Here is a 26,118-nt window from a genome sequence, read left to right as displayed (position 1 = left end):
CCAGTTTGTGTCCTTTTAATTACATCCAGTTATTGGTGGGAAAAGAGGTTCTTTCAGATGAGACCTTAAAAATCAAGGGGCTGTCTCTTCTGCATGGACATTTAAAACTCATTTTCATTTTCTATCATAGATGAGTTTTGCCCTGTTATAACTAGTGAAATTCCTCTTTGCAACCCTGTTGTCAAATGTGCTGTGCTTGTTGATAGCCTGGCTTCATCCTCAATCCTGAACATGGCTTCTTTTAGGTCCTGAAGTGACTCCTGTGTAATGAAGATCTGTCTAAAGGTTTGAAAAGCATTTTGTGAATTTTTGTGACGAGAGGCATTGTATCAGTGTAAGATGCTGTTATTTACTCTCCATTTTCTTCTGGGTGTGTTTTTTTTGTTTGTTTGTTTGTTTGTTATTAGGGCAAACTTTTTCTCTTTTAATGTAGATTTTTGTTTGAATTTGTGTCCTCGGCTGTACTGTGTGTGTGCATGCCATGATTGTATGTATGTCCATAATGTATAATTGTACTCAGAACAGATATTGTCCCTTACGTTAATTTAACATGCTGATGATATTCAAACTGACATGCAGTCTCTCTTTTTGCTTATTTAAAACTCATTAGCATGATTTTTCTTCCACTATTTGGTTGTTAGCCCTTGGGACAGTGTTTCAACACCTGGCGCTTCTTAATAGAATAACTTTTTAATTGAAATAAAAATCATGCATTATATTTTAATTAAAACCTGCATCATAAAATGTTTATCCACTGCCCTTCTAGTTCATCCCACATTGCCTTTGGGAATATCTGCTAATAAAATAGGGCAATTTAAACACTTACATTTTTTCTTAATTAAAGAAATATAGTGTCTGATCCTCTGACACCTCACCTAAATGGAGATTGTGTCCTTATTTCAAAAGAGTGGGTCTTTTGTTCAAAAGACCTCTATTTGAAGAAAAAATAGTATGATATAGAAAGTAATATTTTACTTGTGAAACCAGTATGAGTGAAGTCATAGGTACGTCTTGCTACAATCATGCTAAGATTCTGTGACATTTTCTAAGCCAATCAAGGTTGGGCAAGGTCAGTGCTTGATTGGGACAAAAAGTGTCTCTGTGTAGATGGTGATTGTTGGCAATTAACATTGAGCGACGAATTTTGTAGTTTTTCCAGTAAAGTTCTTATCCGTGGAAATTCATTTGAAACAAATGTGAATCTGATTTAAAATTTCAGTGTTCTAAAGATGTATGTACTGTTAAAAGTTTAATATTTCAGACATAAATGCCCAAAAGGCTTGTTTAGTGTTGGTTTGCCAAGGTCAATTATCCAGAAAGACAAAGTGTTTTTGAAGATTGTGAAATCTAATGGGAAAACAGTAATAATGTAATAGCTCCCTTAACACAGCTTTCTTAGTTGCGTTATGTATTACATAGCACATAACACATATGTAGGTGTTTAATGATAAAAAGCAATTTATTTAGTTACCATTATTATCAAGGAAATAATATATTAATATTGACCTACCTCAATCACCTTTCTGGTTAAGTTAATGTTATTTTAAAAGTTACTATCAATTTGAAATCTAGTCAATTTTAAAAAATTAAATGTAGTTTCCGTGCTACACTCACCCTTGAGTTCTCTGCTGTTTTTTATGGTTGCTGCATTTTTCCTATTTTGTGTACATGTTTTTTCTCTCATGCCTTCTGAAAGACCCACACAAACTGGGAAAACTAAGACCCCAACATTGCAACACTGTCACACAAAAATAACTTTACACAGCTGAGTAGTCTTGCATGTGATTTGGGACTATGCACCAGGCTAAAATTACCAAAGTGCATAAGTGTCTACAGGATCAGGACCTAACTGGAGATGGAAAGCAATGGAACTGGCTGTCAGATATGAAAAGTAAATACACTGTACAAATAGTTTTTTTCCTCTGATCTTTTCATTTATGATAACCTTAGATGTTGTTTGTAACAATTGTAGGTGACAAATTCTGACAGAAGAGATTTTTAAGTGGCCCATATACTTTTAAATATTTGTTATTTCAAGGCTTGATCCTTTAAACACCTTAACAGTATGCTAGTAAAGTTAGGGTTAGATGCTTATTTTTTTAAACTTTGGGGCAGGGATTGTTTTCCGATTGTATATATTTTTGTAAATTTTGGAAACTACTACTAATAAGAAATAATTCCAAATGGCAAGAACATCTCTTATAAAGAAATGGTAATCTGGGTATTTAACTGTATTTTATTTAACTGTTGAATGTTATTTTTAAATATTATATAAAAATGGTTTTGGATTTGTTCTAGTTAGATTCATAATGTGTTAGAAATATATGAACATTGATTATTAAATCTTTCATTTCAGTTTTATTTTGGTTCATTACATTTGACTTTTTTATGCATTCTGTGTTTTGACTGTGATTTTATGACAGGGATCTTTGTTTTTCTTGTTTGTGAAGTGCCTAGTACTCTTTCTAATAGTTTTTTTTTTTTAGTATGAAAATATACATATATTAAAAGATAATTATATAGGTTGCTAGGTCAAGTGCACAAAATTAGGAAATGCAAGATTTAAGGTTTCCCGTGCAACCTTAATTCTGCCCCATGTGTGTCTATCTTGTATGTTCAATGAAACAGAGGTTCTCTGGGGGAAAAATGGTATGTGATCATGTAATTAAAAACTTTTATAAAGCATATGCCTAAGGCAGTAGAATTAAGGCTGCATTTCCGAACTTTCAAATATTTGATTTCAGAAATTAAATAACTTTTTAACATAATTTTTTGTATGTTATTTCCCAGTATTTTTTAAAAGATTAAAACAAGCTATTACGTAGAACTGCCACAGCCCTCCCCAATTGTGCATCACAAGGAGGGACTAAATCTTAAACTTTCAGTATTTCAGCATAGACCTCTGCCACTTGAGCAATAAGACTAACTACATTAGCTAGATGGCATCAGCACAAGGCTGTTATATACAGAAAGGTATAAAGGGTGGACTATGTCCTGGGTCATGGGGTGCCCAGGTACCAGTTCCTCCTATAATAGCTAAGACCGCAGTCCTGTTATTGGTTGTGCTTGGTCACAACCTGTTTCCTGTCAGAGCCTCCTTGAAATTAATTAATGTTAATTAATTAATTAATTAATTAATGCAGAGATCTGACTATTCAGAGGAGTTTGCAGGATCAGGGCCTAAAGTAGGAAAAGGAAATTGTTAGAGTACTGGAATTGAAATGATTAATGAATTAATCTACAAACTGTGAATTTTGGGATTTCATAGGAATTCTAAGCAAGGATAATAATTCATTAGCTTTTTCTGGGCTCAACTTTCTCTGTGTTCTGTATATATTTGACAGATTTTACTGACTTTGCATTAGCTCCTTATTCTGGGAGTATGTGTACATGTATTGGGATCAGAAATTGTTTTTAAGATGGTTTACATATTACTTAAATGTTATCTTCATTTTTCAAACAACTGCAGCAGTAATGAAAGGTTCTGTTTTTGGAGCTTTTCTGCTTTAGGCAATTGAAATTGAATCTGTCCTGTGATCCAGTTATCCCCTGCTAATGAGCTCAAAAGAGAGAGAATCTACTCTTTTTCTGTAAGTGAAGGTTACCTCAGCTATATGAACTTGTTGCCATATTGATCTGCGCAGTTGGGTTTGATTGCTAATGAGAGATGTGACTTGTAACTAACCCTTTTACCCACTGCTTGTTATTTTGCTAATTCTTCTAGCAGGTTGTCTACATGTATTTTTTTTTTAAATAATAAATAAAATATGAAATGGCATGCAAAGGGTAAAGTCAAAGTGAAACATTTTACTTTGAAAAATGATATAATCCTATGATTTTAACATATTATAAGAACAAGTTGCAAAATACAATGCAGTAAAGTAAAAATAAACTACATTGATATCAATTTCCAGATGGCCCTCTAGAAGTAGAAAATGCAAATTGATAGCAGAAATATGTGTTTACCATATTGTCTAGATTTGTGTTTTTAAGTGTCATCATGTGTGTAAAGACTTTCCTACACATGATATGATATGATCTCACCACCATTTTCTGCAAAGACAAATCATGTTTCACTCATGTATTAGAATTCTTTGAATATATCAATTAAGTAATGGATAAAGATGAACTAGTTGAAGTTCTTTTAAACTTTCAAAAAGCATTTTATCAGGTTCCTCAGAAGAGGCTACTAAAGAAATGAAATAGTAATAGCATGAGAAGTAAATATTGTCATGGTTTGAAAGCTGGCTAAGAGATAGGAAACAGAATAGCAATGAATGATCAATTTTCCTTGTGGCAAAATGTTAACAGTGGCATGTTTCCATATTTCCTCCAAGTTTCATACTGGGTTGAGTGTAGTTTAATCTGTTTATAAATAAACTGGAAAGGAGGGTAGACAGCAAGTTAACAACATGTGTAGATGATACAGCTATTTAGGTTGGTAGAGTCCAGGGAAGACTATGAGGAACTTAACTAAATTAGGTGAATGTGCAAAATAGTGGCTAATGAAATTCAACATTAATAAATGTAAAATGATGTATATTGGAGGGAGAAATATTAACTACTAATACGCCTGGTAAGTTTCTAAATTAACGGAAGAACTCTGAAATGGGATCTTGGCATTACTGTGGACAATTTACTGTTCAATGTACAGTTGCAGTCAAAAAAATAAATGACTAAGATGCATAAGGAATAAGATGGAAAATAGTACAGAAAATATTAAAAATACAGAATAATAGAAATGTAATGCAGGATGCTCAAGACATCAAGTCCAGCCCCCTACAATGAGGCAGAGCCAAGTACACCTAGACCAGAGGTTCTCAAACTTATTTTTTTATTGATGGAGCCCTTTTCAAATGCAATGTTAATCATGGACCCCCAACTGAGAAACTGATTGACAAAAGTATGTGTGTACATCATAAAACATGTACTGTTAGTAATGCTTTAATAAAAAGAGTATAAGAGTGTGGCAGGTTGGATCACAGAAACCCCCTGGGGGTTGCCAACTGATGTGCCAAGACTACTGCCCCTGCTTTCCTTCCCTGTCAGCTTAGGACTTCAGTGCCCTGCCTGGTTTGAGCCAGACCCACTAGCCTGCTGCAAACCCAGACCCAGGCCTGAACCACGTCCCCTAACAGCTGTAGGCTTAACTGAAAGCAGCTTACGGAAGTGTTCCTGTCTTTAACACTCGGATGCCCAACTCCCAATGGGGTCCAAATCCTAAATAAATGCGTTTAACCCTATATAAAGCTTATACAGGGTAAACTCATAAATTGTTCACCCTCTATAACACTAATGGAGAGATATGCACAGCTGTTTTCCCCCCAACTATTAATAAATACTCTGGGTTAATTAATAAGTAAAAAGTGATTTGTATTAAATACAGAAAGTAGGATTTAAGTGGTTCCAAGTAGTAACAGGGAGAACAAAGTGAATTACCAAGCAAAATAAAATAAAACATGCAAGTCTAAGTCTAGTACAGTATTAAAAACTGAATACAGATAAAATCTCACCCTTAGAGATTTTCAGTAAGTTTATTTCACAGACCAGACATCTTTCCCCGGTACAGCCCTTGTTCCAGCTCAGGTGGTAGCTAGGGGATTCCTCATGATTGCTTGTCTTTGGTCTGTTCCACCCACTTATATATCTTTTGCATAAGGTGGAAATCCTTTGTCCCTCTGGGTTCCCACCCCTCCTTCTCAATGGAAAGACACCAGGTTAAAGATGGATTCCAGTTCAGGTGACATGATCACATGTCCTGTGAGACCCCAACCTTCATTCCTACTAGCCTGACTCACAGGAAGGTCTGCCCGCAAACAGAGTCATCCACAGTCAATTGTCCTGGTTGATGGGAGCCATCAAGATTCCAAACCACCATTAATGGCCCACAGGTTGCATAATTACAATAGGTCCTCAGAGTTGCATTTCATATTTCTAGTTTCAGATACAAGAGTGATACATTTATATAAATAGGATGACCACACTCAGTAGATTATAAGCTTTGCAATGATACCTTACAAGAGACCTTTTGCATGAAGCATATTTTAGTTACATTATATTCACACTCATCAGCATACTTTCATAAAATCATAGAGTGCAACGTCACAAAGACTACTTACAAATATCATGAGATGGAGAAGCAAGAGATGTGCCTGCTTCTTACTGGAGAATGAATCTATGCTTGGTGTGATGGCTGGCAAGCAAACTTGTAAATCATTCTCCACTTCCAGTTGTGACCTGAAATTTATCTTCATAGCTGTCATGGCAGAGAATGATATGTCACATATATATGTTGTTGGGAAAGGTAGCAGTACTTTCATTGCTTCTATAACTAAAAGTGGGTACACTGCAGTAACAGTTGCCAAAATTGGCAGGGTGTCTGTTCCTGAAACTTAATTTTCAGTGTGTGGTCACAGGATAGTTTGAGCAGTAACTCTTCTGCTTTTCCACTCAAACAGCAAAATGACATAGCAAAAGTTGAGAATGGATCCGGAATGCAATCATATTCCTCCATGTTTATATTTTTTAAAGTAAACACTGAAGTACTCTGCCAAAGTCGGTTACAGTTTGTTACAATTACCTGTGAGTTTATTGCTCATATTGTTGCCATACCACCACTCCTGTTGCCTGTCATAGCAGCAGCGCCATCTGTGCAAATCGCAACACATTTTTCCTAATTCAGCGATTCAGCTTTCATGAAATCATTCAATAATTTGAATATTTCTTGATCTGTTGTGTGTTCTGGTAACTCCTGACAAAAACGAAAATCTTCCAAAATTTCCCCCAGCCAAGCATCCTGAACAAAAACTAATAATCGTGCTGCATTAGCAACATCAATTGTCTCATAGGGCTGAATTGCAAGCTATTCAGTTGTACGTAGTCTTTCAGTTATTTGGCATTTTACATCATTTGAAAGCTCTTCAATTCTCCTACTAACTGCGTAATTAGAAAGTGGTATAGCTTTAAGTTTCTTCACAGCATCTTCGCTTACCATCATTTTGCACATTTCTATAGCAGCTGGAAGAATCAGTTCTTCTCCAATGGTATGGGATGTTTTACTCTTCACAACCTGAAGCGATGTTAACAAAAATGCTTTCAGAGCCTTTTCTGGAACCAGTGTTATGTTTATCATTTTGAATTTTCTATCAATTGCATTCTTTCTTTCATTGAAAAAAGTCTCTGGATTTATCTTTATACTCCAGGGGCCTTGTTGTGAGGTGTCATTTCAACTTCGCAGGTTTCATTGCTTTGTTTGAAAGGATTTGTAAACATACAATAAATTGCAGTCATCCATCACTAAATTCCATAAAACCAAAATCAATACAACTTTTGTCAAACTTTCTGTTCTTCATTTGTTTCTTACTACTTGACTCTGCATTGTCCATGGTGTCAGCTCAACTAGCAGTACTAGTATGAGGATGTTTTAAAAATGTATCCATTTACAATGTAATTTGCTCACACGCTGTAAAAACATATTCCACTTCTACCCACCAATGATGGTATCAGTCATCAAAAAATCAGATGTCACTTCTGATTTGCTGTAGCAAAGCAGTGAGATTTTTTTACATTAATGCTTATGCAATGTGAGTGTTATGGTAGTGTTCATTCACCATGGAATATGTTATATAAACAGAAATAGTAGATGTATCTGTTTTAATCATTAGGCAATGCAGATATGAGATGAGATTCGGGGGTAAAATGATATTTTATTGTAATATTTTGCAGACCTGTCCAGTCTGTAAGTACTCCTAGGGATCTGTAGATCCCAATTTGAGAACAGTTGACCTAGAACTTCCCTGACAGGTTTTTGTCCAACCAGTTCTTAGAACTCTCCAATGATGGGACTTCCACCACTTCCCTTGGAAGTTTATTGCAGAATTTAACTACTCTTACAGTTAAAAGTTTTTCATAATATCTAACCTTAATCTCTCTTGCTGCAGATTAAACCCATTTCTTCTTGTCCTACTTTCAATGGTCACAAAGAACAATTGATCACCATCCTCTTTGTAACAGACCTCAAAGTATTTGAAGACTGTGATCATGTTCCTCAGTCTTCTTTTCTGAAGATTAGACATGTCCAGTTTTTTTAAACTTTTTTCTCATAGGTCAGGTTTTCTAAACCTTTTAATTATTTTTGTTGCTCGTTTCTGGACACTCTCCAATTTGTTCACATCCTTCCTAAATCGTGGCAGCCAGAATTGGACACAGTATATAAAACAATTGTATACACTTATGTAGAATACTGTGTCCTGGACTGATCTCTCACTCTCTAAAAGGATATCTCAGAATTAGAGGGGTACAGAGAAGGATGACAGATTATAAAGGAAAGTTAGGAGCAACTGAAATCTTTCCTCAGTCTGAACTATCTCATTTGTAATCAATGAATGTTTGGTTACTTGGTGACATAGGTATGATCTCTTGATGCCAACGGCCAGGGGCACAGGGATACATTGGGGTACAGGGATCCCTGGGTTCACCAAAAGAATGACATGTAAGATCTCTAATAAAAGCCTGTGTCACATTGGTCAATCATAATCATTGTGAGATGGATATATAGAAAATATCTGAAATTATGTATATATACTAAAAATCATGTTATCTAGGTCTGCAAGTTAAGACAGGTTAAGAGAGAGATACTTCTCTCACTCTGGCTGGTTATATGCAAATTGAGTATTGTATCCTTCACAATGAATGCTCATTCACAGTGTGAGCAAAATTCTAATCAATTTATTATGGGTGCTGGAAAAAAAAAACAAAAGCAGCAGGTGTTATATTGTTCAGGGCTGAAACTTTTAAGTGAACTTTTGAAACTATATCTAGGGTACTGATGAATCCCCCAGGTGTGCCTTCAATCTGTGAGGACGACCTGCCAGCAGGCTTGATTTTATGAGAAGGTGTCTCAACCATATTGGGGGGGAAAAACTGGGGGTAAGGCATCTTGTAGTAGATAGGGGAATGGCTTGTTTGTTAGGTTTAGTCTCTAGGAAGCATGTTATGATTTTGTTTTATATGTAATTGTTTGTTCCCTATATTCTTACTCACTGTCTTTTGAATCCCTGTTCTTTAATCATAAATTTATTCTTGTTTTCATTATCTCTGTAATCTCAGTATTATGTGTTAAACAAAGTGGTGATCCTAAGTTGACTCTTAGAAGCTGATGTGTACTATTACTTTGGGAACAGGGTCTATAAGAGTTCTGTGGAACGGGGCTGAGCACTCCAAATGTATTCTCAGAGAACTTGGGGTGTTGGTACGTGTCTATTGCTAACCTGTACAGAGAGGGCGAGGCCTGTAAGGTGCTGCCTGTGTTGCCCAAGGCTGGTAGTTACAGGGATTTGATCCACAGCAGGCACAGACAAGGCTCAGTCATGCTAAAGGCAAGTGGTAGTGAGTTGCCTCACAACCCTGGGTGCCCCAGGAATGATTACAATAGGACTTGTCTACACTTGCGGCAGCATGTAGGGTAGGTACATAGAGCTACACGCTGCAGTGAAAGGCAAGCTGCGTCCACACTGTGGTATGCAGCTACACATGGCTGTCTTCCTCTGCCGAAGTCCTTCCCTTCTGCAATGAAAGACTCTGGCAGGAGGGAGGCAGCAGGTAAAGTCTTCAGCAGAAAGCAGCTACTAGAGCCTTTCTCTGCTGCCAGAGTCTTTCACTGCAGAAGAGAAGGACTTTGGCAGTGGGAGACAGTGGGGCACTACACTGCTAAAAAATAGCAGTGTAATGTAGGAAGCCCGGCTTGGGCATGTAGAAAGCCGTGTAGGATTTATTCCTTAAGGTTCTGGTGTGTCTGTAGTCTATTCACCTAACTAATGCCTCACTGTCTACACTGCTATCCCTGTGCTAGCTGGATGTGCAGTGTCTGTACTCTATACGCCACCATAAGTGTAGACCTACTCATAGGACTCACGGAAACTTATGCTCAAATAAATTTGTTAATCACTAAGGTGCCACAAGTACTCCTTTTCTTTTTTCATAGGACTCAGATATTCTAACCCGCTCTCCTGCAGTGCTGTAATACAGATGCATCAACTAGCTGTAAATGGCTAACCAGCAGTGTGTCAAAACATTCTTTTTAACATTTGTGGTATCAAAGGTTGATTATTGGAATGATCTCTGAACTTCTCAGCTTCATTTTCTTTTCTTGTTCTCTAGAATGGTTTTTTGGGGGCGATGAGGGGAAGGGTGTTATTCAGCTTGTGCCATTTGTTTAGCACATGAAGGTTACAGTTAATACTGTGGTTTAAGAGAGATAAATGTAGTGACTCTCTCAAGGTGGACTTCTGTGTGTGACTTGCTTACTTGATTTGAAACCTTAAAATTTGTTACTGTAGAGATCACTGAAACCTCTTGCGTTGTATTATAGTATGTTTTTCCCCCCTGTTAGTATAAAGTAAATTAAATAAATTATATTCTACAGTCAATTGGCAATGCTGGAATAGTTTTCACTTTTGGTGATAACTATTCCATCTGTTGTGTGCTAATAGCCAATGAAAACATATGGTATTAAATTCACACTGTTTAAATATGTTGCATATTTTCTTTTTCTTATATTCTGAGTGCTTTAATGTATGATTTGTTTTCAGTACTTTGTTTCATAATTTTAAAAAGATATCTGCCTAATCTTTCCATATGTATTTGTGAATGTTGATATATAGTTAATGCTGCAGCTTTATGAACATCTGCCAGATAGTTATTGGCATCACTTTCTCCATGCACTTCTGTCCACATACATCGAAAGCTGTTCAATTTGACAAAAGGTTTTGGGGGTTTGACTTAATTGTCCTATTTAACATTGAACAGTTTTAATTTCCCCAGAACAGAAAAATTTCCTTCACTTAAATATGAATCAGATTTGGAGAAATGCAACTAATAGCAACTTACCTATTAATTTTTGCTATTTATTTGTTTAAATGTTAATTCATTCTGAGTAAGCGAAGAGACAATGCACATGCATAATATTATCAAAAGAATTTTTATTTCCTATTAATTTCAGATCTGTGGTATTAAATTGTAATATCCTTGGAGCATAAAGAAAATATATAATAAAATTGTGTGTATAATATACTCGTACACACAATTAATGGTGTTATGTATATAAAAGAAAATCCATAGTTTAGGATGGTTATGGAATGTAAAACCTTATTTTTATTGTCACACACACAAAAAATAGGTATACATGTATGTTTTGTGTGTATTAGAATAATCAGGTCAAGATTTTCAAAAACAGAGGCCTAAAGTTAGGCTTCTAAATTCATATCCAGGAACCTAAATAATGTTGTTTTTCTCACTGTTGAGCTTCTAGCAGAATCCCTTGACCCACTGAGTGTTCTGCACTTTTGAACATTGGTAAGATGCCTACATATGGATTTTGAGCCTAATTTTAGCCCCCTCCTTATTTTTGAAAATTGTGGTCCAAGCTTTTATATTCTATAAGCATTTCATTTTTTTCATATTTCTTAATCAGATTATGGAGTGGGAGTGGAAGGTGAGGAAATTATATTAATAAAACAGTGATTTGTATTCATTGATGTCATGATTAAAGTTGGCCACAGTAGCTGTTCTTGTCATGACACGGCACACCTGTTGTAAGCATTTCCACAGCAGATCTGTGCTAGCATAGCACTTTGATCTTTTATATTTGTAGAAGAAATAATGCTTACAGCTTTATTTTTACCCTCAAAAGCTTTCAATTTTAGGAGTGTGTTCTGGCCCTCTTCTCATGAAGGGTAGGTGAGTTAGATAAATAAATGTGGTGATCTTGGCTCTGCCTATAAAAGATATTGGATAACATCATAGAGTATGGATTTCTCTGCTCAGATGAAGCAGAGGGGGAACTGAAATAACTTTCTAGAGGAGTCAAAGATTTGAGCTTAGGTTTAAAGTGCTTTACAGGCCATTTCATGCAGATAAATAACAGTACAGTATCTTGATTAGAGCTAGTAGATCTAGCATAGCACTTGCATACATGCCTGAGGAATTGGACTCTACTCTTACAAATAGTCTGTTCCCATATATGTGTAAATTATATATTTGTTCGGTTGCAATGGTCTATAGAAGGTTTGTGTATTTTTCTAGAATATGTCCGAGAAGAAAACCATTGAAATTTATTTTGCTGGAACAAGAATCCACACTTCCAATCCAATACATTAAATAGATGTAATCACACACTCTTTTGATGTTGCTGTGTATTGACTAGTTTTCAAAAGACTAAGGAAAGTGCTCTAATGTTTACGATTGTAGTTATCTTTGCATTTGTTCAGTAGTTTACATTCTAACAAATTTCTGCAGATATGTCTTTTGTGAACAGTAGATTAATTGTAAAGACATTTTGTGTTAAACTAAATTAATTTCTAAATGTATTTTCTTTTAGAGAACTAGAGGACGAAAACGAAGCTTTGTGCCTGAAGAAGAAAAGCCTGAGGTTGGGATAATAGTGTATTTTTTTTAACTTAGATTCACAAATATTAAACTTCAGGTGTGTAATGTTGCCTTCAGTACTATAATTGAAAATGTTTGCTTTCCCTCTCCCCACCCCTTTCTTTTGATTTCTCCTGTGATAGGAACGTATTCCTAGAGAAAGACGGCAAAGGCAGTCTGTTCTACAAAAGAAGCCCAAGTCAGAGGATTTAAGAACTGAATGTGCTACGTGCAAGGGGACTGGAGACAATGAAAATCTAGTCAGGTAGGCTTAATACTGTGACCTTTTCTACAGGGGATTAAAGTTCTATCTTCATCTCTTTCTCATCATAGCCGTAATGAGGAAAATCACAATATAGAATGCTTTTAAAAAAATCTGATTTAGGGGAACGTTACTTCGGAAACATTGATTTGATCCACTTATTGACCTGCCACACATATTTACACTTAAGAGTTAGATGTAAATAAGCAACATAATCTGTTTTTCTAACACAAGAGAATTCATTTTCTTTTGTCAGGGTGAATTGTCTATGCTTTATAACAGGTCACAAAGATAAACAAAAGGCAATTTGATCAAGGTACTCCAATATTAGAGTTACAGTACTTCCCTTATGTAAAAAACATTAAATCAATTAGCTTTGGTAACATTGTTCTGAGGTAAAGTGAACGTTATTGTGAGGAACATACACATTTAAAAAAATGTCTTAATAGGCCCCTGTCGCTGCACACCATAGTAAATGCTTCTCATATGGAAGAAAGGTGAAAAGTTAGCCTGCATGCGAGTTTTAGCAACACAGCATTATAGTCAGGAGTCTAAGCCAAGAGGAGTGATCTGATGCTGCAGAACAGCCATGCTTGCTCAGATCCATTTCAATGTAGGTGTGAGCATGCCACATGCACTGCCACCAGAAAGTCTTTCCCTCAGTGGTATCTGTTGGATTGGCTCTGGTGCCCCCTGGAGTCACGCCCTCATAGCGCTGCTATATAGGGGCCTCTGACCCACTACCCCCTCAGTCCCTTTTTACCACCCCTGACGGTTGCTGGAACTTCTGTTCATCTTTGCGTTCATACATGTACTCTACTCAGTGGACTTTGTCTCTTTTTCCTGTATATAGTTCATAAAACAGTAGATATTATAGTTTTAGTGTTAGATGGTAGTAATAGAGTAGGACCCTGCTTACTGGTGTTTCCTCTTCCCCGGCACTGTGGCATGCCTCAGTCTCCGAGGTTTAAGCCGTGTGAGACTTGCCATAAACCCATGCCAATTAGTGACCCTCACTCTCCTTGCCTTAAGTGTGTGGGGGAATCTCACCTGCGGGACAGCTACAAGATTTGTATCCAAATGGACAGGGACAAGAGACTCGAGTTCCTCCTCATGGAGCTTGCTCTTCATCCCCGCTCGGGAGCCAAGTCGCTACTTGGTACTGAGCCCCTCCACCTTGGTGAGAAGCATACTGGCTTCTCTGAGAGACAGGCAGCATAGCCAAGCCACTCCGGCACCAAGAAAGGACTCCTCGTCTGTGTCCCAGGACTCTTGGCATCACCAGGGATCTCCGATGCAGAGAAGATCTACCCCTCATGGGGATGCTCGATGCCAAAAAAACAACGAAAGATAGACAGGGGACACACCCCAATTCAGAAGCCTTCCAGTCACAAGGAAACTGGCAGAGTGAGATGCATGTCAGGCCACTCGGGCTCAATGGTTGCCAGTCTGATACTGTCAACTCCAGCTTAGCAAGGGGAACTGTCGAGTCTGGTACCATTGGACTCCGAGTGAAAACCATAGGAGTGCAGTGATGGCATTTCGACCTACGCCAGAGGCATTTGAGGCAGGAAGAGACCTGCTGTTTCCCCCATCAGGTAGGAACAGGTACTGGAAACAAGAATGGCTACAGCATTGGCCACAGGTGCCGTCAAAGAGAAAACCGGTGATGATTTTGCATCACTAGTCATCCCTGTCCTGGCACCACTCTAATATCATCTGGCAGCACTCCCCTGAGGTCATCGGGGAGTGACTTCTCACCATCGAACTCCGAATAAGAGTGCAACAGCTCCCGCAGGAGCCGGCAATGCTCGGACTGCTGGTACCTGATGGCTGATATGAGCCAAGGATTTCCACCAGTGGCCTGGCCCGCACAGTGGCAGGTACCCATTCAATGGCCTTTTTGGACCCCTAGTCTTTCCATCAGGCCCAAGCATCTCAGACAAGGAGGTTGAATTCTATCGCTTTGGAGGGTAGGATTCCCCCACCTCTTCCCTCAGTGCAAAACCGGACTTCCATATGAAGAACAGTAAATAATTCAGGACCTTCCTTTCGAGAGCATGTCTCTCTCTTCAGAGCAAACAGACTCTTAGCTCAACAGCTTAGAGGATTTGAGAGCCATTGTAAGTCACTTGGCTTACATACCCCAGCCCAGCTGAGGAGGCACTTTAAGCCCCAGCCTTTGCCTCATTTCTACTAACCTCAGTGGAGGCAGGATTATAATAAGAGGCAGGGTAAGCGCTACAAAAGGGGGCCTCCTCCCCACCCCTCTTTGGCCCATGGGACTTGGCCCGCTAGACAATTGCCTGGGTCTTAACAGGCCTTTTGAGGGGGTACCCAAGGACGGTGTACCAGGACAGTGTCTGGATCCATCCTCCCCTATCTTTGTGGACTGGCTGTCCCCTTTCTATTGGGTGTGGGCCCATATTACCTCAGATTGCTGGGTGCTATGCATGATAGGACTAAGATACCCTACAGTTCAGTTCTTCCCGGCCTTCCCATTCTCGCTTCCTGTCCCTCTTCAGAGACCCTTCTCACGAGCAACTTCTAATTCAGGAAGTGTGAATGCTTCTGCAAGTGGGAGCAGTAGAGGATGTTCCTCTGGAGCTAAGGGGCAAGGGGTTTTACTCCTGTTATTTCCTAATCCAAAAGGCCAGTGGCGGTCTGATCTGCAAAATATCAACAGATTCATGAAGAAGTTGAAGTTCCGCATGGTCTCCTTGGCCTCCATTATCCCGTCTCTTGATCCAGGGGACTGATATGTCTCTCTTGACTGAAGGATACTTATTTTCACGTTTCAGTCTTCCAAGGCCACAGAAGATTCCTATGATTCATTGTGGGCCAAATACACTATGAGTTCACAGTACTTCATTCAGCCTGTCAGCAACCCTTGGATTTTCACGAAGTGCATGGTGGTGGTTGTGGCTTTCCTAAGGAAACAAAGGTATATCCCAACCTCAATGACTGGCTGATCAAAGGGCGGATCGGGCTAGGCGGAGGCAGATATACAGTTAATGTTGTCAACCTTCCAGAAGTTGATAAACATGCAAAAATCAACAATCTTCCCCGGCCAAAGGATAGAGTTCATAGGGGCAGTCCTCAATTCGGTCCAGGCCAGAGCCATCCTTCCGGAAGCCAGATTCTGGGCCCTGGGCTTGATCATAGAGAGCCTCAGAAACCAACCCATCACCATGGCAAAAAATTGCCTGAAACTCCTGGGGCATATGGCATCATGCACATATGTGGTGAAACATGTACTTTTGCAACTCAGACTTCTTCAGTCTCAGACTTTTGTGTTGCTGGATCCTGGGTCAGTATGTGCATGTGTCTCATTTGCAAAACCTCAGCTGTCAATGTCTTTAGTCACCAATTCTTCTGCTTGGGTTGGGGGAGGAGGGGTTTTATCTGGGGATCTTCAGAACTCAGGGCCTCTGGTCCTAAGAGGAGTTCTCGTTACACATCAATGTAACGGAACTTAGAGCAGTGCGCCTTGCCTGCGAAACGTTCCAGCCCCACCTGCAAGACAAATGTATGTTGGTGCTTACAGACAACATGAGAGCGATGTTCAATATAAATAGACACAGTGGAGCGTGCTCTTCTCACCTGTGCCAGGAAACACTTCACCTGTGGGAATTTATTCAGTCCACCTTGAGGCCTCCTATTTTCTTGGGGCATAGGACGAGTTAGCAGATCCGTCTCCAATCACGAGTGATCCATTTACCCAGACATTGTGAAGGACATTTTCCAGTGGCGTGGAACTCCCCAGATAGACTTGTTCACAATGAGGTGCAACAGGAAGTTTCTGCAGTTCTGCTCCTTCCTGAATCACAGCCCAGGCTCGCTCACAGATGTGTTCCTTCTCCCAGGGAGGAACCATCTCTTCCATGCATTCCCTCTCATTCCACTCATACACAAGATCCTGCTGAAGGTCAGAGAGGAGGGAATGAGACTCATCCTGATAGCCCTGGCCATCAGCACTGGTTCACCACCCTTCTGGACTTCTCAGTGAAAACACCAATCACCCTACCTCTGTTTCTGGATCTCATTTCCCAGGATCACGGACACCTACATCATCCAAACCTTGAGTCTCTCCATCTCATTTGCTACCTCTGAAGTAACAAAGGCTATCATGTATTCGATTAGAGAACACCTGGAGATGATTTCAGCTTTCTACCTAAGGGTAAACGGCAGGTTCATTTTTGCTAACATGCTCTGTAGCTGCTTCCTTAAGGGGCTGGACAGACTGTACTCACAGGTGAGCCCTGGGACCTCTGCTTGGTACTATCAAGACTCACGAGTCCTACATTCAAGCCCCAGGCAATATGCTCTTTACTCATCCTGGAAGGTGGCCTTCACCTCGGCCAGAAGGGTTGCGGAAATTAGGGCTCTTACTTCGGTATCCCCATACATGGTCTTCTTCAAGGACAAAGTCTAGCTGCACCCTAACCCAGCCTTCCTTCCAAAGGTGATGTTGCAGTTCCACGGTAACTAGGACATCTTTCTTCCGGTCTTCTACTCAAAGCCGCAAGCAAATAGCCAGGAAAAGAGGCTACATTCACTAGACACGAGGCAAGCACTACATAGAAAGGACTAAATTGTTTAGGAAAACTAGTCAGCGTTTCGTGGCAGTGGCAGACAGGATGAGAGTTTCCTAATTTTGATAAAGAAGATTTAATCGTGGATCACTTTATTGCATCTACACATGCTATGACCTAGTGAAAGTTCCTGCTCTGGCTCTGACAGCGCATTCCACAAGGGCACAAGCTTTTTCAGACACATTTTTGGCATAAAGAAAAGGAGTACTTGTGGCACCTTAGAGACTAACAAATTTTGAACATAAGCTTTCGTGAGCTACAGCTCACTTCATTGGATGCATTTGGTGGAAAATACAGTGGGGAGATTTATATACACACACAGAGAACATGAAACAATCCATTACAATCTACATACCACACAGACTATGCTGACAGCTTGTGCCACACACTCTCAAAGAAACTGCGGAACCACCTGATCAATATCCTCTACAGCAAACAGGGAAAGATTAAGAATGAGCTCTCAAAACTGGATACCCTCATAAAGAACCAACCTTCCACACAAACTTCCTCGTGGCTGGACTTTACAAAAACTAGACAAGCCATTTACAACACACACTTTGCTTCTCTACAAAAGAAAAAGGACACTAAGCTATCTAAACTACTACATGCCATAAGGGGCCACAACAGTCGTTCCCGTAACCCACCCAGCAATATTGTTAATCTATCCAACTATACTCTTAACCCAGCAGAAGAATCTGTCCTATCTTGGGCCTCTCCTTTTGCCCCTCCACCCCCACGAACATGATACAGTTCTGTGCTGACCTAGAATCCTATTTTCGACATCTCCGACTCAAGGAATATTTACAGCACACCTCTGACCAATATATTAACCCACAGAGACCTTCCTACCAACACTACAAAAAGAAGGATTCTGGGTGGACTCCTCCTGAAGGTCAAAACAGCAGACTGGACTTCTACATAGAGTGCTTCCGCTGACATGCACGGGCTGAAATTGTGGAAAAGCAGCATCACTTGCCCCATAACCTCCGTGCAGAACACAATGCCATCTACAGCCTCAGAAACAACTCTGACATCATAATCAAAAAGGCTGACAAAGGAGGTGCTGTCGTCATCATGAATAGGTCGGAGTATGAACCAGAGGCTACTAGGCAGCTCTCCAACACCACTTTCTAAAAGCCATTGCCCTCTGATACCACTAAGAGTAATCAAAAGAAACTACAGCATTTGCTCAAGAAACTCCCTGAAAAAGCACAAGGACAAATCTGCACAGACACACCCCTAGAACCCCGACCTGGGGTATTCTATCTGCTACCCAAGATCCATAAACCTGGAAATCCTGGACGCCCCATCATCTCAGGCATTGGCACCCTGACAGCGGGATTGTCTGGCTATGTAGACTCCCTCCTCAGGCCCTACGTTACCAGCACTCCCAGCTATCTTCGAGACACCACTGACTTCCTGAGGAAACTACAATCCATTGGTGATCTTCCTAAAAACACCATCCTAGCCACTATGGGTGTAGAAGCCCTCTACACCCACATTCCACACAAAGATGGACTACAAGCCGTCAGGAACAGTATCCCTGATAGTGTCATGGCGAACCTGGTGGCTGAACTTTGTGACTTTGTCCTCACCCATAACTATTTCACATTTGGGGACAATGTATACCTTCAAATCAGCAGCACTGCAATGGGTACCCACATGGCCTCACAGTATGCCAACATTTTTATGGCTGACTTAGAACAACGCTTCCTCAGCTCTTGTCTCCTAATGCCCCGACTCTACTTGCGCTATATTGATGACATCATCATCTGGACCCATGGAAAAGAAGCCCTTGAGGAATTCCATCATGATTTCAACAATTTCCATCCCACCATCAACCTCAGCCTGGACCAGTCCACACAAGAGATCCACTTCCTGGACACTACGGTGCTAATATACGATGGTCACATAAACACCACCCTATATCGGAAACCTACTGACGGCTATTCCTACCTACATGCCTCTAGCTTTCATCCAGATCATACCACACGATCCATTGTCTACAGCCAAGCTCTACGATATAACCACATTTGCTCCAACCCCTCAGTCAGAGACAAACACCTACAAGATCTCTATCATGCATTCTTACAACTACAATACCCACCTGCTGAAGTGAAGAAACGGATTGACAGAGCCAGAAGAGTACCCAGAAGTCACCTACTACAGGACAGGCCCAACAAAGAAAATAATAGAACACCACTAGCCATCACTTTCAGCCCCCAACTAAAACCTCTCCAACGCATCATCAAGGATCTACAACCTATCCTGAAGGACGACCCATCACTCTCACAGACCTTGGGAGACAGGCCAGTCCTTGCTTACAGACAGCCCCCCAACCTGAAGCAAATACTCACCAGCAACCACACACCACACAACAGAACCACTAACCCAGGAACCTATCCTTGCAACAAAGCCCGTTGCCAACTGTGTCCACATATCTATTCAGGGGACACCATCCTAGGGCCTAATCACATCAGCCAGACTATCAGAGGCTCGTTCACCAGCACATCTACCAATGTGATATATGCCATCATGTGCCAGCAATGCCCCTCTGCCATGTACATTGGCCAAACTGGACAGTCTCGACGTAAAAGAATGAATGGACACAAATCAGACGTCAAGAATTATAACATTCAAAAACCAGTTGGAGAACACTTCAATCTCTCTGGTCACTCGATCACAGACCTAAGGGTGGCTATACTTCAACAAAAAAGCTTCAAAAACAGACTCCAACGAGAGACTGGTGAATTGGAATTAATTTGCAAACTGGATACAATTAATTTAGGCTTGAATAGAAACTGGGAATGGATGAGTCATTACACAAAGTAAAACTATTTCCCCAAGTTATTTCTCCCCCCCACCTCACCCCCCACTGTTCCTCAGATGTTCTTGTTAACTGCTGGAAATAGCCTACCTTGCTTGTCACCATGAAAGGTTTTCCTCCTTTCCCCACTCTGCTGCTGGTGATGGCTCATCTTAAGTGATCACTCTTCTTACAGTGTGTATGATATAACCCATTGTTTCATGTTCTCTGTGTGTGTATATAAATCTCCCCACTGTATTTTCCACCAAATGCATCCGACGAAGTGAGCTGTAGCTCACGAAAGTTTATGCTCAAATAAATTTGTTAGTCTCTAAGGTGCCACAAGTACTCCATTTCTTTTTGCGAATACAGACTAACATGGCTCCTACTCTGAAACCTGTCATTTTTGGCATAGGTTCCCATGCAGGACATTTGTAGAGAGGCAACATGGTCTTAGGACTACACCTTTGCAACTCACTCTGCCATCACTCAGCAGTCCAGAGACGATGGTGGATTTGGTACTACAGTCTGCTTGTCATTGAACTCCGAACTCACCTCCTACATCTGCTTGGGAGTCGCCTACATTGGAATGGGCATGAGCAAGCACTCGAAGAAGAACAGTTACTAACCTTCTGTAACTGTTGTTCTTCAAGATGTGTTGCTCATGTCCATTCCAAAACCCACTCTCCTTACCTCTCTGTTGGAGTTGGCCAGCAAGAAGGAATTGAGGGGACGGCAGGGCGGCAGGCCTCTATATACTAAGAGGGACTGACTCCAGCAGGCATCAAAGCCAACCTGATGGATACCACTAAAGGGAAAATATTTCTGGCAGTGGTGCACGCAGTGTGCACACACCTACATTGAAATGGACATGAGTAACACATCTTGAAGAACAACAGCTATGGAATGTTAGTAATCATTTTTTTACTGATTACCCACAGAGATATGTTGACTTTGCTTTCAGAGCTGGCACTTTTCCTACTTTTCCAAGCTAGAGAGACTGTACAGTTATTGTATTTTGAGAGAAATAATGGAGCTCAGCAACCAGAAAGCAGTTTTTAGTTAAATCAAGAGAGCCTCCATTAAAAGATCTCTTGGTTAACGTCAATAAATATCAGAAGGGCTTTCTTTTATTTTTATATACCTCCTCTTGAACCAGATGTTTCTGTGGCAGGATCTTCAGCTCAAGCACAACTGTTTAAATTTTTGGGGAATAAGGGCATTTAATTGTATAATGTGGTAACTTATCTTTCAAGGACCTAAAGTTATGGTAGAAAGTGGGAATCAATAATACATGCAAGGTAAACATTTTAGTTCCTTACAAGGTTTTGGAAACAGGATTCATTCCAGATATATTTACTTTGAATTTTGGTACCTGAAATAGAGTGTATCATTGACTATATCAGTGTATTAGTGTTTATGAACACCAATTAAACTTTTGATTTAATATTTCAGCAAGTTAGAGATGCTGTGTAGAAATGTGACATAAAAGATAATAAGGTGATGGCAATGATCAAAAGTTACCCAGCAAGAAGAATAGATCGGTTTAGGAAAGTTGTTTTATGGGCAGGTTTGGAGGGTGAGTGGTAAGGTTACTGAGGATACTACGATTGTGTTTTACTGGGAAAAAAAATCAATGAACACATTTTCTTCAGGATTCGAAGTAAAGATGTGGAATAGACCTAAATAATCTTCATTAAATGAAATTTAAACCCCAGGTTTCAAGGACACGAGCTAAAACATATTTGGGAGCACTACCAAACAGGTTTTCTGCTGTGTCGTGAATCTACTGGGAGAGGAGCCTCAGAAAACTACCTCACTTGAAGGGAGCTTATAAGTTGTTTCTCCTACTTCATTCAGGTCACCAGAAATGGTCAGTTCTCTGACTCTGCCTTCTACCTGGGGCTCTTTGCTTTTTCTCCCCTCCCCACAGGCCTCCTTTATAGTAGTGCGAATGCAGGACAGCATTTGAAAATGCAAGTTAGTAACATTTCTCTCAAATGGTGGACAGTTATTTAGGGAAGTCAATAAAAGATTTGTTCCGAAGTTCATAGCTGTCTACTTCCCCGAAGGCCTGAAATACTGATATAGTCAAGGAAAGTACAACCTCAAAAGACAAGGGGGGGATTCTTTTGGAGCATTCCAATCTCTTCACTATTGAAGTCACAGTTCCTGTTGCCCTACCTCATGCTACACAGGACTCAGAGGCAATATCTACAAGTCAGTTCTGAGTTAAGCTTTTATTGTACAAGTAAAAGATCCTTTGCTGTTTGGGTTGGGAGCGGGGAGGGCGACTTGCGTTCTTTGTGTCAGTATGGGAACAATCCATATGTGAATCCTGAGTCTTAGAAATAATGTGCAGAGATTATATGAGAGATCTCTGGCTGGTATCTCATCTGCTGCCTTAATTGGCACAGGATGGGCACAAGATCAGAAGGAAAAGGAAGCTGTCGTGAGACATTTTTGAGTTAATAGCTATGCAAATACTTATTCCTGTCCTTTCCCAGTCCAGTCCTGATAAGAAAGTTTTGTGTTTGTGAGTTTTACTGAAGATATTTCTCCAAATGAACAAGACCAGTCTTCAGTTTGATATAAGGAAAAACTCATCAAGTTAAACAGAAATGAGTGACCACTGAAACTGAAGAATGAGGGTACATAGTCTTGAGTATTTTATTAGCTTTCCCTATCTGACATTTCCTCACACAGGGTGGATCACACAAATATTGGGCCATCGTCACTAGAATGTTACAGAAATTTACCTAGTTTAGATTTCCATTGTTTATTTGAACATCCCACTTTACGGTTTATAAAAGATAGCTGTTACCTGGAGAATAATTAGAGGAAAACACACTAGGACATCTCTGGGTTGTCAGATACTGCAACATTGCCTCACAGAAGGACTCTTTTGTTCATATCAAGCCTATCGTCTGCCATGTATGGAACTACTGTGAAGTAGTTTAAACCTCCAGCCTTTCCATACTTTTCTCTGCAATGAAGAAGAGCAGCCTTTCAGTTGCAGTGGGACTAAAAAGATCTTATAAATTGCAGTGATATCCTAACAAGTGAACAACCTTGGAGACTTAAACTTCTGCTCCTCCTTCCTAGACTTATCTTTCCTGCTGGTCAAGAGCTTCACAATGGCTGAAGTGCTGCTGAATGATGACTCCCACTACTGTCTTTAAACCTATGAAGCCATTTACTCTTAAAACAGATCTGTTTAAACAAGTCGTCACTTCTTTCATCAACTAAGGCTTAAATCGTTCCTGTCCCTCCTAGCATTTCAGTTAACATGTATATTAAATATAGATCATTCTTAAAACAAAACAGTTAGGAGGTTTGCACAGCTATTAATTACAAGCTCTCTGCTGCTGTTTCACCTTTTAACATTTGCTAGGGGTTTTATTGATTGGATTGATTCCAACTTCTCAGGCAGAGTGTTTTAAAAGGATGTACACGATCAGTGTGTTTTGCTTTAAGGTCCTCTGACTCTTATGTCAGAACATCACAACATTATTGAAACTAACCCCCTATCCTCCCTTTTAGGAGCTCTATATTAGTTTAGAGTGTTAATACTGCTGTTCTTTGCACTGTTGTCCCAAAGCTGTTTAACAACATTTGGTAGCCCCAGACTATCTTTACACTCTCCCATTGAGTTCTTCCAAATTTTTCAAAGATTGTAGGTTTAACTCACATTCTTGGATTTGAGCTATTCTTTTTGGTGAAGTTGTATAGTCTTAGTGTGTGTGGTTGTTCTAGAAATGTTTGTCCTTAATATAAAATAGATCCCGTATGGCTCTCCCGATGGAAATTTAAGATAATTGGTATCTCTGGAATGGGTAAGTGATGACTCTACTGTCATGGTGAACATTCGCTCTACCAAACTAACTTTAACCAAGTGACAGGTTTCAGAGTAGCAGCCATGTTAGTCTGTATTCGCAAAAAGAAAAGGAGTACTTGTGGCACCTTAGAGACTAACAAATTTATTAGAGCATAAGCTCTCGTGAGCTACAGCTCACTTCGTCGGATGCATTTGGTGGAAAAAACAGAGGAGAGATTTATATACACACACACACAGAGAACATGAAACAATGGGTTTATCATACACACTGTAAGGAGAGTGATCACTTAAGATAAGCCATCACCAGCAGCAGGGGGGGGGGAAGGAGGAAAACCTTTCATGGTGACAAGCAAGGTAGGCTAATTCCAGCAGTTAACAAGAATATCAGAGGAACAGTGGGGGGTGGGGTGGGAGGGAGAAATACCATGGGGAAATAGTTTTACTTTGTCTAATGACTCATCCATTCCCCAGTCTCTATTCAAGCCTAAGTTAATTGTATCCAGTTTGCAAATTAATTCCAATTCAGCAGTCTCTCGTTGGAGTCTGTTTTTGAAGCTTTTTTGTTGAAGTATAGCCACTCTTAGGTCTGTGATCGAGTGACCAGAGAGATTGAAGTGTTCTCCAACTGGTTTTTGAATGTTATAATTCTTGACGTCTGATTTGTGTCCATTCATTCTTTTATTCTAAACTACTATATGCCACAAGGGGCCACAACAATGGTTCCCGTAACCCACCCAGCAATATTGTTAATCTATCCAACTATACTCTTAGCCCAGCAGAAGAATCTGTCCTATCTCGGGGCCTCTCCTTTTGCCCCTCCACCCCCACGAACATGATACAGTTCTGTGGTGACCTAGAATCCTATTTTCGACGTCTCAGACTCGAGGAATATTTCCAACACACCTCTGACCAACATATTAACCCACAGAGACCTTCCTGCCAACACTACAAAAAGAAGGATTCTGGGTGGACTCCTCCTGAAGGTCGAAACAGCAGCCTGGATTTCTACATAGACTGATTCCGCCGACGTGCACGAGCTGAAATTGTGGAAAAGCAGCATCGCTTACCCCACAACCTCAGCCATGCAGAACACAGTGCATCCACAGCCTCAGAAACAACTCTGACATCATAATCAAAAAGGCTGACAAAGGAGGTGCTGTCGTCATCATGAATAGGTCGGAGTATGAACAAGAGGCTACTAGGCAGCTCTCCAACACCACTTTCTACAAGCCATTACCCTCTGATCCCACTGAGAGTTACCAAAAGAAACTAAAGCATTTGCTCAAGAAACTCCCTGAAAAAGCACAAGAACAAATCCGCACAGACACACCCCTGGACCCCCGACCTGGGGTATTCTATCTGCTACCCAAGATCCATAAACCTGGAAATCCTGGACGCCCCATCATCTCAGGCATTGGCACCCTGACAGCAGGATTGTCTGGCTATGTAGACTCCCTCCTCAGGCCCTTCGTTACCAGCACTCCCAGCTATCTTCGAGACACCACTGACTTCCTGAGGAAACTACAGTCCATTGGTGATCTTCCTAAAAACACCATCCTAGCCACTATGGATGTAGAAGCCCTCTACAACAACATTCCACACAAAGATGGACTACAAGCCGTCAGGAACAGTATCCCTGATAGTGTCAGGCTAACCTGGTGGCTGAACTTTGTGACTTTGTCCTCACCCATAACTATTTCACATTTGGTGACAATGTATACCTTCAAATCAGCGGCACTGCGATGGGTACCCGCATGGCCCCACAGTATGCCAACATTTTTATGGCTGACTTAGAACAACGCTTCCTCAGCTCTCGTCCCCTAATGCCCCTACAATACTTGCGCTACATTGATGACATCTTCATCATCTCGACCCCTGGAAAAGAAGCTCTTGAGGAATTCCACCATGATTTCAACAATTTCCATCCCACTATCAACCTCAGCCTGGACCAGTCCACACAAGAGATCCACTTCCTGGACACTACAGTGCTAATAAGCGATGGTCACATAAACACCACCCTATATCGGAAACCTACTGACCGCTATTCCTACCTACATGCCTCTAGCTTTCATCCAGATCGTACCACTCGATCCATTGTCTACAGCCAAGCGCTACGATATAAGCGCATTTGCTCCAACCCCTCAGACAGAGACAAACACCTACAAGATCTCTATCATGCATTCCTACAACTACA

General features: G+C 40.4%; 1 protein-coding gene across 8 annotated transcripts in view; it reads left to right on the top strand.

Moving 5' to 3' along the window:
• Positions 1-26,118, top strand: part of PHF14 (PHD finger protein 14) — a 321,061-nt gene that overhangs the window by 153,551 nt on the left and 141,392 nt on the right. For 7 of the 8 annotated variants that reach the window (XM_038390501.2, XM_043509246.1, XM_043509252.1 and 4 more), the window contains 2 exons: positions 12,377-12,427; positions 12,567-12,688. The exons of the other annotated variant lie outside the window; for it this stretch is intronic. In XM_038390501.2, coding sequence (XP_038246429.1) covers positions 12,377-12,427; positions 12,567-12,688 — 173 coding nt within the window. The remainder of the gene's footprint in view (positions 1-12,376; positions 12,428-12,566; positions 12,689-26,118) is intronic. 8 annotated transcript variants of the gene reach the window in all.

Source organism: Dermochelys coriacea, chromosome 2, assembly GCF_009764565.3.
Source record: "Dermochelys coriacea isolate rDerCor1 chromosome 2, rDerCor1.pri.v4, whole genome shotgun sequence".
Taxonomy (NCBI): domain Eukaryota; kingdom Metazoa; phylum Chordata; order Testudines; family Dermochelyidae; genus Dermochelys; species Dermochelys coriacea.
This window is presented reverse-complemented; position numbering and strand designations above follow the sequence as displayed.